Genomic DNA, 16,359 nt, shown 5'->3' on the forward strand with positions numbered 1-16,359 from the left:
GCGTGAAGATTTAAATTAGTAGTGGTACAGCCACCGTTCGTTTTCCTTCGAAGTTACTGCTAGCCGAGCAGCGAAGTGTGCCCTCCAGATGCGAACCATGCACCATAAATTAGTCCATAGTCTTCCTGGTCTTTTTGTGGAATTGAAGAATGGCAGAGTAAAATTACGGCAGTCTGAAAAAGCTAAAGGTACGATTACTAGAATTAGCCTGTTATTTTACCATGACAAAAAGTGCGGAAGGTGATTTCCAGTTTGCTTTTACTGTATCACCAATGTGAATTACGTAGAACTACCGCATACCTCACATAACTGTATCAAACGTTTTGAGTCAATTACAACGGGCTAACAAAGAAAATCCGGAAGAAAATATTCAGCAACCGAATTAATCCGTTTGAATGTTTTAGTACGTAATATGCTGTCCCAGCACGAATGCTTAGCATTTTATAAAACGAATAGGCTACTAAAGCAAGAAAAGAACAGAAGAGCACACGTTATAATTCCAAGACGTTGGCTGGCTATAACCAAAAGTAGGCTACTGCGCCGCATAACATACAAGTTTGATTTGAAGTTATTATGAAAATAAATCGGGTTGCGCCTGCATACTTTTAAACATGGCTCCTGAAAATAGACACACAAAAAATGCTACGAGTACTCGACCAATCAGAAATGTTCAGCGCTGCAAGCTCCCCCCAAAAGGTTCCTGTACTTTCGGAAAGTACTACCCCCCGAGCAGGAACCTTTTGGGGGGTAAAACAAAGCCCCCAGAACTAAATTTAGACCCTAGTTCCTGCGGTGGAAACGCACTGAGTTCCTCCAAAGGTTCCTAGTTCCGGGGTATAGTTCCTGCGGTGGAAACGCGGCTATAGAGGCTCTGGAAAAGGTTCAAAGAAGGGCAACCAAATTGGTTCCTGGTATGAAAGACTTAAGATGCTAAGAGATAAGTAAAAGGAGACTTAGGGGTGATTCGAATGAGGCTTTTAAATTCATAAAGGTGATTAACAAAGTGAACTACAAGAGACTCTTCAGGTTGAGTTCTGTTAGTAGAATGAGGGGGCATACATGGAAATTAGCAAAAGGTAAATTCCATGCAGACATTAGGAAGTTTTTTTTCACACAGAGTTTTGTCACTGTGTGGAACAGCTTGCCAGCTTGATATGGTGCTAGATACTGTCTAGTTGGTAGATAAACCGAGCACTAGGTACACTTTAGTGGTAGGAAAATTGTGAGCATTGTGAAGCTGAATGGCATGTTCTCTGCATTACGTTATGCATATGTAGCATAGCATACAGTATATACCACTATGTTCTGCTAAATATAGCATTATGTTATTCTATACATAGCATAACATATATAGCATTAGGTTAGGCTATATATTTGTATATAACCTTGACATTGACAACCCTTTTGCCATAAAAGATGCCATAAAAATCACCATAGGTGATTTACATTTTGGAATCAAATAATTGCTTAGCAGATAATAATAACAATGTATTATTATTATTATTATTATTATTATTATTATTATTATTATTATTATTATGACCATCCTTTGATGCCCATTTGTGAGGGCAGGGTAAAGTGTTTTTTTTTATCAGTTCCCCTCAGAGTGACCTGAGAACAGCTGTGCTGGAGCTGCACGTGGGTGAGCTTGTGTGGCATGCGCAGGTATTACGGGCGCTCGCCAGCGTCGGCGAGGCCACGCTAAAATAGAGCCGGGAAGCGCTTGCAATACTTGGCAGCAGTAACGAGTGCCGGCCTGCATTCATTTGGAAAGGACACAATGTGTCCTGAGCCTCAGCAGACCCCATCGCGTCAGAACGGGACAAAGGTGGCCCGAGCCAGGGGGGCGGCCTTCTGTATTTAAGGAAAGGTACTTAAATAAATGTACTTAAACAAAATATAAAAAAAGAGATGTGCTCATCGTCATAATTAAAACACTGCGCAAATGTGTGTAAGCCATTCCTCAATCCACGTCTTCAAGTACCTTTTAGCCACAAAATAAGTTGCTTGTGTAATTCAAATGGTCCAATCAGAAAGAGAATCACACACATTGGAAAAAGAGCGTGCTATAAAAAACTACAACGTCACAATGGCTCCCATGGATGGCCTTCGATCCCAAAAGGGACTCAAAGTCTGCACTCGAGGGACAGACAGCAGCTCTGTTACTCTGGCCCCGGCCTCCTCTCTGAACAGCAGGGGGCATCCTCCCGTTTTAACGGCCTTCCCCCCGTTCCTACTGTCGCTAAGTTTGCTACCAGTGGCTCAGAAGAATACAACGATTCCAGCAAGTTTGTCCAATGTTTTCTCGGTCTTACTGTTTTCAAAAGGTGTTTTGACACTGGCGAGAGGAGACACACAAAAACAACATTAAAAAGTAATAAGTAAAAAGTTTTTAAAAAAGCACTTTGAAAACAGGATGTTCTTGCCAAAGATTTGCAAGACAGGATGTATGAGTTGTTCTGGTGATATACTGTTTTCAGTGCAGTGAGTTCTGGTCACTGTGATTGGTGGATCCTTTGCCGTGGTTACAGATCCATAGTATTGGTCTTGTTGGGCAGTGTGGCTGAGGGGTCCTGGCAGTCCCGAGGCTGTCCCGAAGATGCCTGCGCCAGGGGGTTTCTGCTGATTACCAGCTCCAGCTTGTCCCCAGCTTCTGTGATAAGGGGCACAGCCAGGCAGCAGTCGAAATCCCGGGTCCGGACGTGGTTCACCTGTGAGATACAAAAGATCAGTTTAAAAAAAAAATGTTGCCAATGCTAATCTTACAAATGTAAAAACAAATTTTTAACCAATCAGTTAGGTCTCTCTTGCTATGAAATGGAAATGAGAATGACTTTGTCACCAGATTTTGTGACTTTTCTGAGCCTAGACACTACTACAGTCGATCATTAAACCCAAGGTCATTCCTAAGTTTATAAATATGCTTCTGGAGTCATTCCTCTCCAGTGTAGAACAAGCTAAAGTATCACTGGACCAATTGACTAACCAGTTAACTCTTACTCTCAGAACCACACTTGATATGGTTTCCTCTCTAATAAGAAGAAGCTTTAGTCAGAAAAATCACACTCCTTGGCACAATGACACCACCCGGGCCCCGAAGAAGTCCACAAGAAAATTGGCGCGAACATGGTGGTCAAATAAACTAGAAGTCTTTTGTATTGCATGGAAAGATAACCTCCTTCAATACAAACAAGCTATGGCATGTGCTAGATCTGCCTTTTTCTCTAAACTAATTGAACAAATAAAATATATCACCCAAAATTAAACCTGGCGAAGCACTGCCCCTTTCACAGTTAGAGGCCTGTATTGTAGATTTCAAGGTTTGGATGCTTTATAATTTTCTGCTCCTGAACTCTGACAAGACTGAAATGTTGGTTTTAGGTCCCAAAATACTACGAGAGAATATGTGTACTCTTACTCTAAACTGTGATGTTTGTTTGGCTGAACCAAATACGGTTGTAAAAAACCTTGGTATTACCACTGATCCTGATTTAACATGCACATAAATAAATATCTAGAGTTGCTTTCTTTCAGTCATGTAAGATAGCTAAAATCAGGCACTCCCTGTCAGTGGGGCTGGTGCTGATGCAAAAGTAATTTCCTTTTTGTAAATGGACTGCTATGTACAGAATACAGTATACTTAACAATATTTATTTACAAAAAGTATTTGTCAACTATCATTTTATTGAAAGCTTGACAGGGTAGCGACTAATGGCTGTGGCAAAATACTCAAAGTATACTCTAGTATAGGGACCTGTAGCTTCTTAAATTGTGCCACATGCTTGTACCTTTGCCCAAATGAGGAGGTTGCTTTTACTTTATCAGTAGCTATTACTTCATCTTAGCGCACTTGGTAGGATATAAGTTCCAGTGAACCCTTATTTTGGAAAAAACGTATTAGAAAAATTGCCCATGGGAAAATTGGGAGAGATGCTTCTGGGGTTCTCGTCTGGATTCACAGACAGGCCCCACTTCGCCTCTCTAGTAGGCCAGGAAGGGGAGGGGCTTTTACTACCGAACGGCCAAGGAATAACTTCCAGCTTCTAAAGATTCCCCCAAGAGGGAGCTTCCTGTGACAGAAGCGGAGCGTATGAAATTTAAAGGATGGAGTGCAGCATGGCATTTGCAAGGACAAAATATATGCATTTTAACAAAATATAACATTGCTAACTGGCTTACATACTCTTAAAACTGTTCTCTCCATTTTTGTTTTTGTTCCATGAAAAATTTTGTTTTCTTTCCTTGAGCCATTTCTAGTACAAGTCCAAGTCCAAGCAGCTCCCCAAAGACACAAATGCATTTCAAATAACCGGCGCTAGTATCAGATTCTCCATGCAGGCTTTAAATTTCCTGCTTATTCTCTGCGTTTTCAAACATATTAAAAGCAAAAAAAATACAACAAAAAAAACAGGAAATTTAAAGAACTTAATACATCAGATGAAAAACATTGCCGTTATTACGCCAGACTGCACTTGCCACAACTCCCGGTGGTTTAACAATCTGCTCAATCTTGTTTTCTCTGGCTCTGATTCATATACTAATACGCGGAGCATTTATTGAATTTACACAGATTTAATCAATTCCAGACTCCTATTCAAGGCCAGTAGGGACTCCAAGCTGAAAGTGAAAAATACGTCTCCACAAACTGTTTTTCACAGGATGGAGCGGAGAGCGAGCCTCCGCAGCCAATAATGTGCTTCTTTTGCTCTGTATCCAGTGGAATGCCATACAGTGGGATCTTTTTTTACTCACAATGACCTCAGTGTGCAAATTCGCCATTTGGCAAACAGCTGTTGCCGACCCTGTATATCTGGGACTGGGTTTATATTTAACAGCACGACAGTGGGAAACACAGCGACAGCCGCAAGAAAAGTACTCAGACCTTCGTGTCGCGTATTTAACATACATAATCTGAAAGCAGCTTTACAATGAAGGAAGGAAAAATCTCCTCACCCACTATGATCTGTAGTGCCCACCTGGGTCAGGCACAATAGCTCTTTTGTGCACAAGGAGGGGGTGGCTATGTAAAGAAGTGAAATTAAACTAAAATGACACACTGCAGTGATGGGAACACTGTGCAGTAGGGTGGCAGTCTTTTGGATGAGACGCTAAACCGAGGTCCTGACTCACTGTGATTATGAAAGATCCCATGACACTTGTCGCAAAGAGCAGGGGGTTCCTCGGTGTCCTGGCCAAATTCCCAACCTGGCTCTCACAGCTAGCCACCAGGTCATCCCCCAGTTTCATTGACTCAAAATCATTCTCTCCCTCTCCACCTCAGCTGAAGTGTGGTGACCATTCTGGTGAAAAATGGCTGCCTTGCATCACCCAGGTGGGTGCTACATATTGGTGGTGGCTGTGGTGAGCTTGTAAATGTAAGGAAAAGGACAGGGTATGTTAGAGAGGGGACTCGGAGTGTGGTAAGGTATCTACAAAATATACAGGGAGGGGGCTGGTATGTTGTTAGGGGTACATTGTGTGATGGGGCAGATATGTTTGGGGGTGGGGCATGTACATTGGGGGGTGTGGTATCTGAAAAATCCACAGGGAGGGGCTGGGTATGTTGGGGGAGTATGTTGGGCGATGGAGTGGGTACATTGGGGTTGGGGAACATTGGGGTGGGTGGGTAAGTTGGAGGTGGGGTGGGTCCATTGGGAGGGGTGGGTAAGTTGGGAGTGGGGTGGGTCCATTGGGGGTGGGGTACTTTTGGGGGGGGGGTAAGTTGGGGATGGGGCGGGTCCGTTGGAAGGGGTGGGTAAGTTGGGAGTGGGGTGGATCTGTTGGGGGTGGGGTACATTGGGGTAGGTGGGTAAGTTGAAGATGGGATGGGTCTGTGGGAGGGGTGGGTAAGTTGTGGGGGGGGGGGCCCGTTGAGAGGGGTGGGTAAGTTGGGTGTGGGGCAGGTACGTTGGGCCGTATGGTACCTGCAGAATCCACAGGGAGCGGTACTTTGGGGGGAGGGTACGTTGGGGATGGGGCAGGTACATTGGAAGTAGGGTACATTGGGTGGGTGGGTAAGTTGAAGATGGGGTGGGTTCATTGGGAGGAATGGGTGAGTTGGGAGTGGGGTGGATTCGTTGGGAGAGTTGGGTAAGGTGGGTGTGGGGCAGGTATGTTGGGGCATATGGTACCTGCAGACTAAACAGGGAGTGGGTGGGGCAGGTGTGCTGGGGGGTGGGGCAGGTGTGTTGTGGGTGAGGCAGGTGTGTTGTGGGGTGGGGCAGGTGTGTTGTGGGGTGGAGCAGGTGTGTTGTGGGCGAGGCAGGTGTGTTGTGGGGTGGAGCAGGTGTGTTGTGGAGTGGGGCAGGTGTGTTGCGGGGTGGTGCAGGTGTGTTGTGGGTGAGGCAGGTGTGTTGGGGGGTGGTGCAGGTGTGTTGTGGGCGAGGCAGGTGTGTTGGGGGGTGGGGCAGGTGTGTTGGGGGTGGGGCAGGTGTGTTGTGGGTGAGGCAGGTGTGTTGTGGGGTGGGGCAGGTGTGTTGGGGGTGGTGCAGATGTGTTGTGGGCGAGGCAGGTGTGTTGGGGGGTGGGGCAGGTGTGTCGGGGGTGGTGCAGGTGTGTTGGTGGGTGAGGCAGGTGTGTTGGGGGTGAGGCAGGTGTGTTGGGGGTGGGGCAGGTGTGTTGGGGGGTGGGGCAGGTGTGTTGGGGGGTGAGGCAGGTGTGTTGGGGGGTGGTGCAGGTGTGTTGTGGGTGGGGCAGGTGTGTTGTGGGTGAGGCAGGTGTGTTGGGGGGTGGGGCAGGTGTGTTGGGGGGTGAGGCAGGTGTGTTGGGGGGTGGGGCAGGTGTGTTGGGGGGTGAGGCAGGTGTGTTGTGGGTGAGGCAGGTGTGTCGGGGGTGGTGCAGGTGTGTTGTGGGGTGGAGCAGGTGTGTTGGGGGGTGGGGCAGGTGTGTCGGGGGTGGTGCAGGTGTGTTGTGGGCGAGGCAGGTGTGTTGGTGGGTCAGGCAGGTGTGTTGGGGGGTAGGGCAGGTGTGTTGGGGGGTGGGGCAGGTGTGTTGGGGGTGGAGCAGGTGTGTTGGGGGGTGAAGCAGGTGTGTTGGGGGGTGGGGCAGGTGTGTCGGGGGTGGTGCAGGTGTGTTGTGGGCGAGGCAGGTGTGTTGGTGGGTGAGGCAGGTGTGTTTGGGGGTGAGGCAGGTGTGTTGGGGGGTGGGGCAGGTGTGTTGGGGGGTGAGGCAGGTGTGTTGGGGGGTGGGGCAGGTGTGTCGGGGGTGGTGCAGGTGTGTTGTGGGCGAGGCAGGTGTGTTGGTGGGTGAGGCAGGTGTGTTGGGGGGCGAGGCAGGTGTGTTGGGGGGTGGGGCAGGTGTGTTGGGGGGTGGGGCAGGTGTGTTGGGGGGTGAGGCAGGTGTGTTGGGGGGTGGGGCAGGTGTGTCGGGGGTGGTGCAGGTGTGTTGTGGGCGAGGCAGGTGTGTTGGTGGGTGAGGCAGGTGTGTTGGGGGGCGAGGCAGGTGTGTTGGGGGGTGGGGCAGGTGTGTTGGGGGGTGGGGCAGGTGTGTCGGGGGTGGTGCAGGTGTGTTGGTGGGTGAGGCAGGTGTGTTGGGGGTGAGGCAGGTGTGTTGGGGGGTGGGGCAGGTGTGTTGGGGGGTGGGGCAGGTGTGTTGGGGGGTGGGGCAGGTGTGTTGGGGGGTGAGGCAGGTGTGTTGGGGGGTGGGGCAGGTGTGTTGGGGGGTGAGGCAGGTGTGTTGGGGGGTGGGGCAGGTGTGTTGGGGGGTACGCTACCTGCAGAATCCTGTCGTAGGGCTTCAGCCCCGCCCGCTCCGCCGGGCCCTCTGGCCGGATCATGTTGACGTAAACGCCCTTCTCCAGGAAGCCGTCCGAAACGCTGAAGCCAAAGTCGTCGCTCTCCGGATCCTTCATCACCGTCACCTGCAACCAGTCAAGAGCGTTTACTGGTCCACCCAGACCTGTGTAGGGGCGAAAGGCCTCGGGACAGATTTATGAGAACAGTCCAACAGGCTTGTCATTGACCTACAGTGTACAGCTGTGGTCTCAATCTCAAATCCTAGATGGCTGCAAGGCCTGCAGGTGTCCAGGGTCTCCTTTCAAACAGAAACCAATTTAGGCCTTGGGAGCAAGGTATTTGGACTCTAGCCAATCATTGATAAATTAATCATTTAACACACGTCAAAAACTGGCAGACACTACGAGCTTCCAAGATTGGAATCTGATACTGGTGGTCGGGATATTACCGGTCCTTACCTCTGTTACACAACCTGGAATGTTATGCAATCCACTTATAAAATAAAATACTTCCTGACATTAGGGAAGAATTCACCTGTAGCTAATTTCAATCTCACTGAAATGTAAATAAATAATGCAGAATACTAATGACTTCCTATCAAGCATAACTTCAGCTTTTTCAACTTGGACCCATTTTCCCGAACTAATGACACCATGCTGATCGGTATAGTGTTCATCATCATATCTTTCTTTATGGAACTTTGGTCACCCAGAGAACTGCTCCACTCTGCTTTACAATGCAGTTTAATGTTAATGTTAGAATCCGTAATGGTATCATATTATTACATGTTAGATGTTAACATACTGGCTAACATGTTACTGTTTCTTATTATTATTTTTGACCATGTGCCTAATAGACACGATTGCTCTTCATGACCTTTACTACTTATGGTTACAGGACAGTTGCTAGCAAGAGTATGAATAAAGCTTTTTCAGAGTATTTTTGAATCATGAGCAATCTGCCCAGTGGTGGGTACATGCTGTTTGAAGTACAGTAGACACACAGGGCTGTAGCAGTAGGCAGAGCTCTCTGCAGATACACTCTGATGGAGAGCATGCTGATGTTAGTGTTGGGGCTGATCAATTCCATTTCCTACCTTCTGAGGCTTTTGGAAATCACTAGAATTTCACTTAAAGCATAGTTTTTGTGATTCATTCTAAATATTACATGCATTATCACATTTTCCAAATCCTTTTTTTTGCATTATGTAAAGGCAGCATTTTGTATATAGTAATTATGATTTTATTTTCCATAACAACAAGGCTAACGTCCTTATCTTCCTGTCACATATTCCTGATATATGTAGGAGTATACGTGCAATGCTGGGCTCCTCCTTGCTCTAGGAGGAGTCTGTTGCGGTACCTTGTGCAGCTCCAGAGGAGTGGGGGACAGGATCTCCTGCATCTCCTCCTTGATCCGGCGCGACTCCCACGTTTTTTCGGACATGCGCAGAGTACCCCTGCCCTTGGCCTCGCTGTGGGGGTGGGAGGCCCTCCGCCCAGGGCTGGTCCGGGCCTGGACCCCGGCGTCAGGGTGGGCCTTGGGCCCCTCCATACCCAGACTGAGGGCACTGCCGGTCATAATGGATGCCTACAGGGAGGAAGAGTACCAGCCTCACACCTTACAGTACTGTATATTAACCATAGCAACACCTTACAGTACTGTATATTAACCACAATAACACCTTATAGTATATTAACCTCAGTAACACCTTACAGTATATTAACCTCAGTAACACCTTACAGTATATTAACCACAGCAACACCTTACAGTACTGTATATTAACCACAATAACACCTTATAGTATATTAACCTCAGTAACACCTTACAGTATATTAACCTCAGTAACACCTTACAGTATATTAATCTTAGTAACACCTTACAGTACTGTATATTAACCACAGTAACACTTTACAGTACTGTATATTAACCTAAGTAACACCTTACAGTACTGTATATTAACCACACAATCACCTTACAGTATATTAACCACAGTAACACCTTACTGTGTATTAACCTCAGTAACACCTCACAGTACTGTATATTAACCACAGTAACACCTTACAGTATATTAACCACAGTAACACCTTACAGTATATTAACCTCAGTAACACCTTACAGTACTGTATATTAGCCATAGTATCACCTTACAGTACTGTATATTAGCCTCAGGAACGCCTTATAGTACTGTATATTAGCCTCAGTAACACCTTACAGTACTGTATATTAGCCTTAGTAACACCGTAGAGTATATTAACCTCAGGAACACCTTACAGTATTGTATAATAGCCTCAGTAACACCATACTGTATATTAACCTCAGTAACACCTTACAGCACTGTATATTAGCCTCAGGAACACCTTACAGTACTGTATAGTAGCCTTAGTAATACCTTAGAGTATATTAACCTCAGGAACACCTTACGGTACTGTATATTAGCCTTAGTAACACCTTACAGTATACTAACCACAGTAACACCTTACAGTATATTAACCTCAGTAACACCTTACAGTACTGTATATTAGCCTTAGTAACACCTTACAGTACTGTATATTAGCCTCAGGAACGCCTTATAGTACTGTATATTAGCCTCAGTAACACCATACTGTATATTAACCTCAGTAACACCTTACAGCACTGTATATTAGCCTCAGGAACACCTTACAGTATTGTATAGTAGCCTTAGTAATACCTTAGAGTATATTAACCTCAGGAACACCTTACGGTACTGTATATTAGCCTTAGTAACACCTTCCAGTATATTAACCACAGTAACACCTTACAGTACTGTACATTAACCACAGTAACACCTTACAGTACTGTATATTAGCCTCAGTAACACCTTATAGTACTGTATATTAGCCTTAGTAACACCTTACAGTATATTAACCACAATAACACTTTACAGTACTGTATATTAGCCTCAGTAACACCTTACAGCATATTAACCTCAGTAACACCTTACAGTACTGTATATTAACCACAGTAATGCTTTACTGTATATTAACCACAGTAAATCCTTATAGTATATTAACCTCAGTAACACCTTACAGTATGTTAACCTCAGTAAAACCTTACAGCATATTAACCACAGTAACACCTTACTGTATATTAACCACAGTAACACCTTACAGTATATTAACCTCAGTAACACCTTACTGTGTATTAACCTCAGTAACACCTCACAGTCCTGTATATTAACCACACAATCACCTTATAGTATATTAACCACAGTAACACCTTACAGTATATTAACCACAGTAACACCTTACAGTATATTAGCCTCAGTAACACCTTACTGTATATTAATCTTAGTAACACCTTACAGTATATTAACCACAGTAACACCTTACAGTATATTAATCTTAGTAACACCTTACTGTAATGTACATTAACCTCAGTAACACCTTACAGTACTGTATATTAACCACACTAACACCTTACGATATACTAACCACAGTAACACCTTACAGTATACTAACCACAGTAACACCTTACAGTATATTAACCTCAGTAACACCTTACAGTACTGTATATTAGCCTTAGTAACACCTTACAGTACTGTATATTAGCCTCAGGAACGCCTTATAGTACTGTATATTAGCCTCAGTAACACCTTACAGTACTGTATATTAGCCTTAGTAACACCGTAGAGTATATTAACCTCAGGAACACCTTACAGTATTGTATAATAGCCTCAGTAACACCATACTGTATATTAACCTCAGTAACACCTTACAGCACTGTATATTAGCCTCAGGAACACCTTACAGTACTGTATAGTAGCCTTAGTAATACCTTAGAGTATATTAACCTCAGGAACACCTTACGGTACTGTATATTAGCCTTAGTAACACCTTCCAGTATATTAACCACAGTAACACCTTACAGTACTGTACATTAACCACAGTAACACCTTACAGTACTGTATATTAGCCTCAGTAACACCTTATAGTACTGTATATTAGCCTTAGTAACACCTTACAGTATATTAACCACAATAACACCTTACAGTACTGTATATTAGCCTCAGTAACACCTTACAGCATATTAACCTCAGTAACACCTTACAGTACTGTATATTAACCACAGTAATGCTTTACTGTATATTAACCACAGTAAATCCTTATAGTATATTAACCTCAGTAACACCTTACAGTATGTTAACCTCAGTAAAACCTTACAGCATATTAACCACAGTAACACCTTACTGTATATTAACCACAGTAACACCTTACAGTATATTAACCAGAAACACCTTACTCTATATTAACCTCAGTAACACCTTACAGTTTATTAACCAGAGTAACACCTTACAGTATATTAACCTCAATAATATCTCACAGTATATAAACCTCAGTTACATCTTAGAGTATATTAACGTTAGTAACACATTACTGTAAAACCTTATATTAACCTCAGTAACACAAGTGTAACACCATACAGTATATTTACCTCAGTAACACATTAGTGTATTATCTTACATTAACATCAGTAACACATTAGTGTAACTTTTTAATGTCAGTGATCAGACCATTTCACTGGAATTAATTGCCATAGATGTGTGGTTTTTCACACACCTTCCAGCCAATCAGGATCAAGTATTCACCCAGATCATGGTATAATATGATATATAAGACATTAGCAGTACATTCTATTTCCGTAATGGTCGCCTATGAGCTGACTGTAACACAGAGTGTTATATCAGCACAGCTAATATCTGTCAGTATTTGAATGAGACGGCTGGAAATGGGAGTGCAGACTAAATACACTCACAGAGGCATGCCATCTTAAAGTAAATAACCCTGTAAATGCAGCGGTTTACTTTCCGGACATTTTCACTCCTTTAGAATGAGTTCTGTGTATCAACACCAGGCAGGAGGGTAAATGGGAGGGCAAACAGTGCTGCTCGAGAACGCTCTGCAGGAGCGGCGGGGGGACAGGTTCACGGCCGAAACTCCAGCGGTTTTTAGAGGCCTTGTGATGCGTTGGCTCCCCGGTGGTTATCTCTTCTTATCATTGACAGTGCTTTTAAAATCCACCACTCCAGTCCGTCGCATAAACAGAGGAAATGCTCGGAGCACTTTTGAGCTGTTCAGCAGAGGAAGCAGACTCTTATCCAGAAACTTCTAAACTGTTACTAAATATAACGCCTGTATGCGGCTCAGTGGAATTACATTCCCGTACATTATATCAACATTCCTGCTGTATCCAAAACAGGCGCAGCACTGTTGTTTGTGCCATTTGGAGGAGACACTGGGGAGTTTCCATGTGAGGAGACACTGGGGAGTTTCCATGTGCATTTTCCAAAGGTCTGTCATGAAGGGACGCACACATGTTTGTCTCGCTCGATTAAGAGGGCAAAGAGGACTTCTCTCTGTGGTTTTACACCGCACTAGGGCTCTTTCAGCATGAGGAGAGTCGAGCCCAGAGTGGGGAAGTTTGCACAGGATGCTCAAGACATAATATCAAAAACCGGGAGTAAAACTTTCTTTTATCATTTGTTTTTAACACTCTGCTCTTTTCACATCAGGACTTTGCCTTTCATTTATTTTAATATTTGTGTTTACATTACATTACATTACATTACATTACATTACAGGCATTTAGCAGACGCTCTTATCCAGAGCGACGTACAACAAGTGCATTAGTTCAAGGTGCAGAGGTGCAAAAGAAACACACTAGAGTGAAGTAAAGATCGTAGTGCCAGAAGTGACCACATAGATCAGGAAATGTGAAATGTTTATGTACCTGTTGTGTTGTGATTTAATGTATCTGGCTGCTATGATGATTGAATTTCCCTCCAGGGATTAATAAAGTCATCTATCTATCTATCTATCCATCCATCCATCCATCCATCCATCCATCTAAAGATTCACACCTGAACGGAGATTCTCCATCAGACCACAGAACTGTATTCTGTGTGTCAGACAAAGCAGAGCTCTGAAATGACAGTGACTCTTTTTGCAGTTGCTCCCGGCACCAGTGGCTCTGTAGTTGCCGTGTGTATGGTGGTTTTAGTTACAGCCAAAACCATGTGGTCAATTAAGGTTGCTGAACACGTGTTTAATTTCTTACATTCATGTTTTTTCCTTACACATGTTAACACAATGCTGTTTTGGCTCGTTATCGTTTTCTTTGTCTTTGAAGTCATGCAAATGGATAGTTTTAGTAGGTGTCCACACTTTCACCAATTAGGAGCCTATTTATTCACCCCAGTCTTTAGTCTTATCAGTTAAGAAAAGGTTTCACCCCTGTTTATGTAAAAATTTGCAATTTGGCACAATGTGAATATGGAACACTTATATAGTTTTTGCCGACATGAAGCGGCCAAATTACCATTACCATTCTTATAGTCAAGGAATTCAGGAACAACTGCAGATCTCCCTAGTGGCCAATTTACATGATGACCGCTTGCATAAACAATTTCGTTCAACAGAAAGAATACAATCTAAAACGCGAGTCTATGACAAAATGAGAACTCCTCAAACTCAAGTTTGTGTTCACACTTTTAACAGAGGTTTCTGGAATCTTAATTGTAGAATAATCTTGAACTAATTATATTATTCTGTGGAATGCAATGCCCTTACAGTCCTTCACATAATCCTGAAAGATGAATCTGCATTTCAAACGGGTGAATCAGTCCAAACAGAACAGACTGCTCCGCAGCGCTACAGTACTGACTGAGCACAAACGGGTGAATCAGTCCAAACAGAACAGACCGCTCCGCAGCGCTACAGTACTGACTGAGCACAAACGGGTGAATCAGTCCAAACAGAACAGACCGCTCCGGAGCGCTACAGTACTGACTGAGCACAAACGGGTGAATCAGTCCAAACAGAACAGACCGCTCCGCAGTGCTACAGTACTGACTGAGCACAAACGGGTGAATCAGTCCAAACAGAACAGACCGCTCCGCAGCGCTACAGTACTGACTGAGCACAAACGGGTGAATCAGTCCAAACAGAACAGACCGCTCCGCAGCGCTACAGTACTGACTGAGCACAAACGGGTGAATCAGTCCAAACAGAACAGACCGCTCCGGAGCACTACAGTACTGACTGAGCACAAACGGGTGAATCAGTCCAAACAGAACAGACTGCTCTGTACTGCTACAGTACTGACTGAGCACAAACGGGTGAATCAGTCCAAACAGAACAGACCGCTCCGCAGCGCTACAGTACTGACTGAGCACAAACGGGTGAATCAGTCCAAACAGAACAGACTGCTCCGTACTGCTACAGTACTGACTGAGCACAAACGGGTGAATCAGCCCAAACAGAACAGACCGCTCCGCAGGGCTACAGTACTGACTGAGCACAAACGGGTGAATCAGTCCAAACAGAACAGACCGCTCCGCAGCGCTACAGTACTGACTGAGCACAAACGGGTGAATCAGTCCAAACAGAACAGACCGCTCCGCAGCGCTACAGTACTGACTGAGCACAAACGGGTGAATCAGTCCAAACAGAACAGACTGCTCCGTACTGCTACAGTACTGACTGAGCACAAACGGGTGAATCAGCCCAAACAGAACAGACCGCTCCGCAGCGCTACAGTACTGACTGAGCACAAACGGGTGAATCAGTCCAAACAGAACAGACCGCTCCGGAGCGCTACAGTACTGACTGAGCACAAACGGGTGAATCAGCCCAAACAGAACAGACCGCTCCGCAGCGCTACAGTACTGACTGAGCACAAACGGGTGAATCAGTCCAAACAGAACAGACCGCTCCGCAGCGCTACAGTACTGACTGAGCACAAACGGGTGAATCAGTCCAAACAGAACAGACCGCTCCGGAGCGCTACAGTACTGACTGAGCACAAACGGGTGAATCAGTCCAAACAGAACAGACTGCTCCGCAGCGCTACAGTACTGACTGAGCACAAACGGGTGAATCAGTCCAAACAGAACAGACCGCTCCGCAGCGCTACAGTACTGACTGAGCACAAACGGGTGAATCAGTCCAAACAGAACAGACTGCCCCGCAGCGCTACAGTACTGACTGAGCACAAACGGGTGAATCAGTCCAAACAGAACAGACTGCCCCGGAGCGCTACAGTACTGACTGAGCACATCGCTTCGCTGGTCCAGTGGAAAGTCACAAGGTTTTCCTCTTCAGGTCTAAAAAAAGCTTCCTCATAAGAGAAACTGTGAAAGCAGACCTGGTCACATGCCTGGTGAACCGCTGAATGTATCACACATTTCATAAGACATACTGTGCAGTGTGACTTGAACACACCCCACCTAGAACGGTTTCAGCATCTGCTTGTGCATACTGTGTAAACATGCTGTTCATCTGTGAGTCCTCCTGCTCTCCAGGAGATCATATGTGATGAAGCGGGGCATCACAGTGCAGATCCAGAGTTTACGCACAATGGCTTAAAAATGTTTTTCCTGATTTTAAGATTGCCTCTGCCAATGTATTACCTAATAGCCAAACAGCATCATACAAAAGACTGACGGTGACAGTGTCTGACTGATTGAGTGACTGACTGACTGACTGCTCGACTGCATCTGACTGACTGAAAGTATAACTGACTGCATCTAACAGTGACTGCATCTGATTGTGTAACGGACTGTGTGACTGACCGTATCTGTGTAACTGACCATGTCTGACTGAC

At 45.1% G+C, this 16,359-nt stretch overlaps 1 protein-coding gene across 11 annotated transcripts in view; it reads right to left on the reverse strand.

Annotated features, from left to right (window-relative positions):
• Positions 1 to 1,019: 1,019 nt before the first annotated feature.
• The window catches only part of grip2b (glutamate receptor interacting protein 2b), a 363,734-nt gene continuing 348,394 nt past the window's right edge, over positions 1,020 to 16,359 (reverse strand). For all 11 annotated transcript variants that reach the window (XM_035389243.1, XM_035389239.1, XM_035389238.1 and 8 more), the window contains exons 22-24: positions 9,097 to 9,324; positions 7,713 to 7,859; positions 1,020 to 2,711 (exon numbers count right to left, since the gene is read on the reverse strand). In XM_035389243.1, coding sequence (XP_035245134.1) covers positions 2,526 to 2,711; positions 7,713 to 7,859; positions 9,097 to 9,324 — 561 coding nt within the window. In that variant the 3' untranslated portion in view covers positions 1,020 to 2,525. The remainder of the gene's footprint in view (positions 2,712 to 7,712; positions 7,860 to 9,096; positions 9,325 to 16,359) is intronic.

Source organism: Anguilla anguilla, chromosome 13 (genome assembly GCF_013347855.1).
Source record: "Anguilla anguilla isolate fAngAng1 chromosome 13, fAngAng1.pri, whole genome shotgun sequence".
NCBI lineage: Eukaryota > Metazoa > Chordata > Actinopteri > Anguilliformes > Anguillidae > Anguilla > Anguilla anguilla.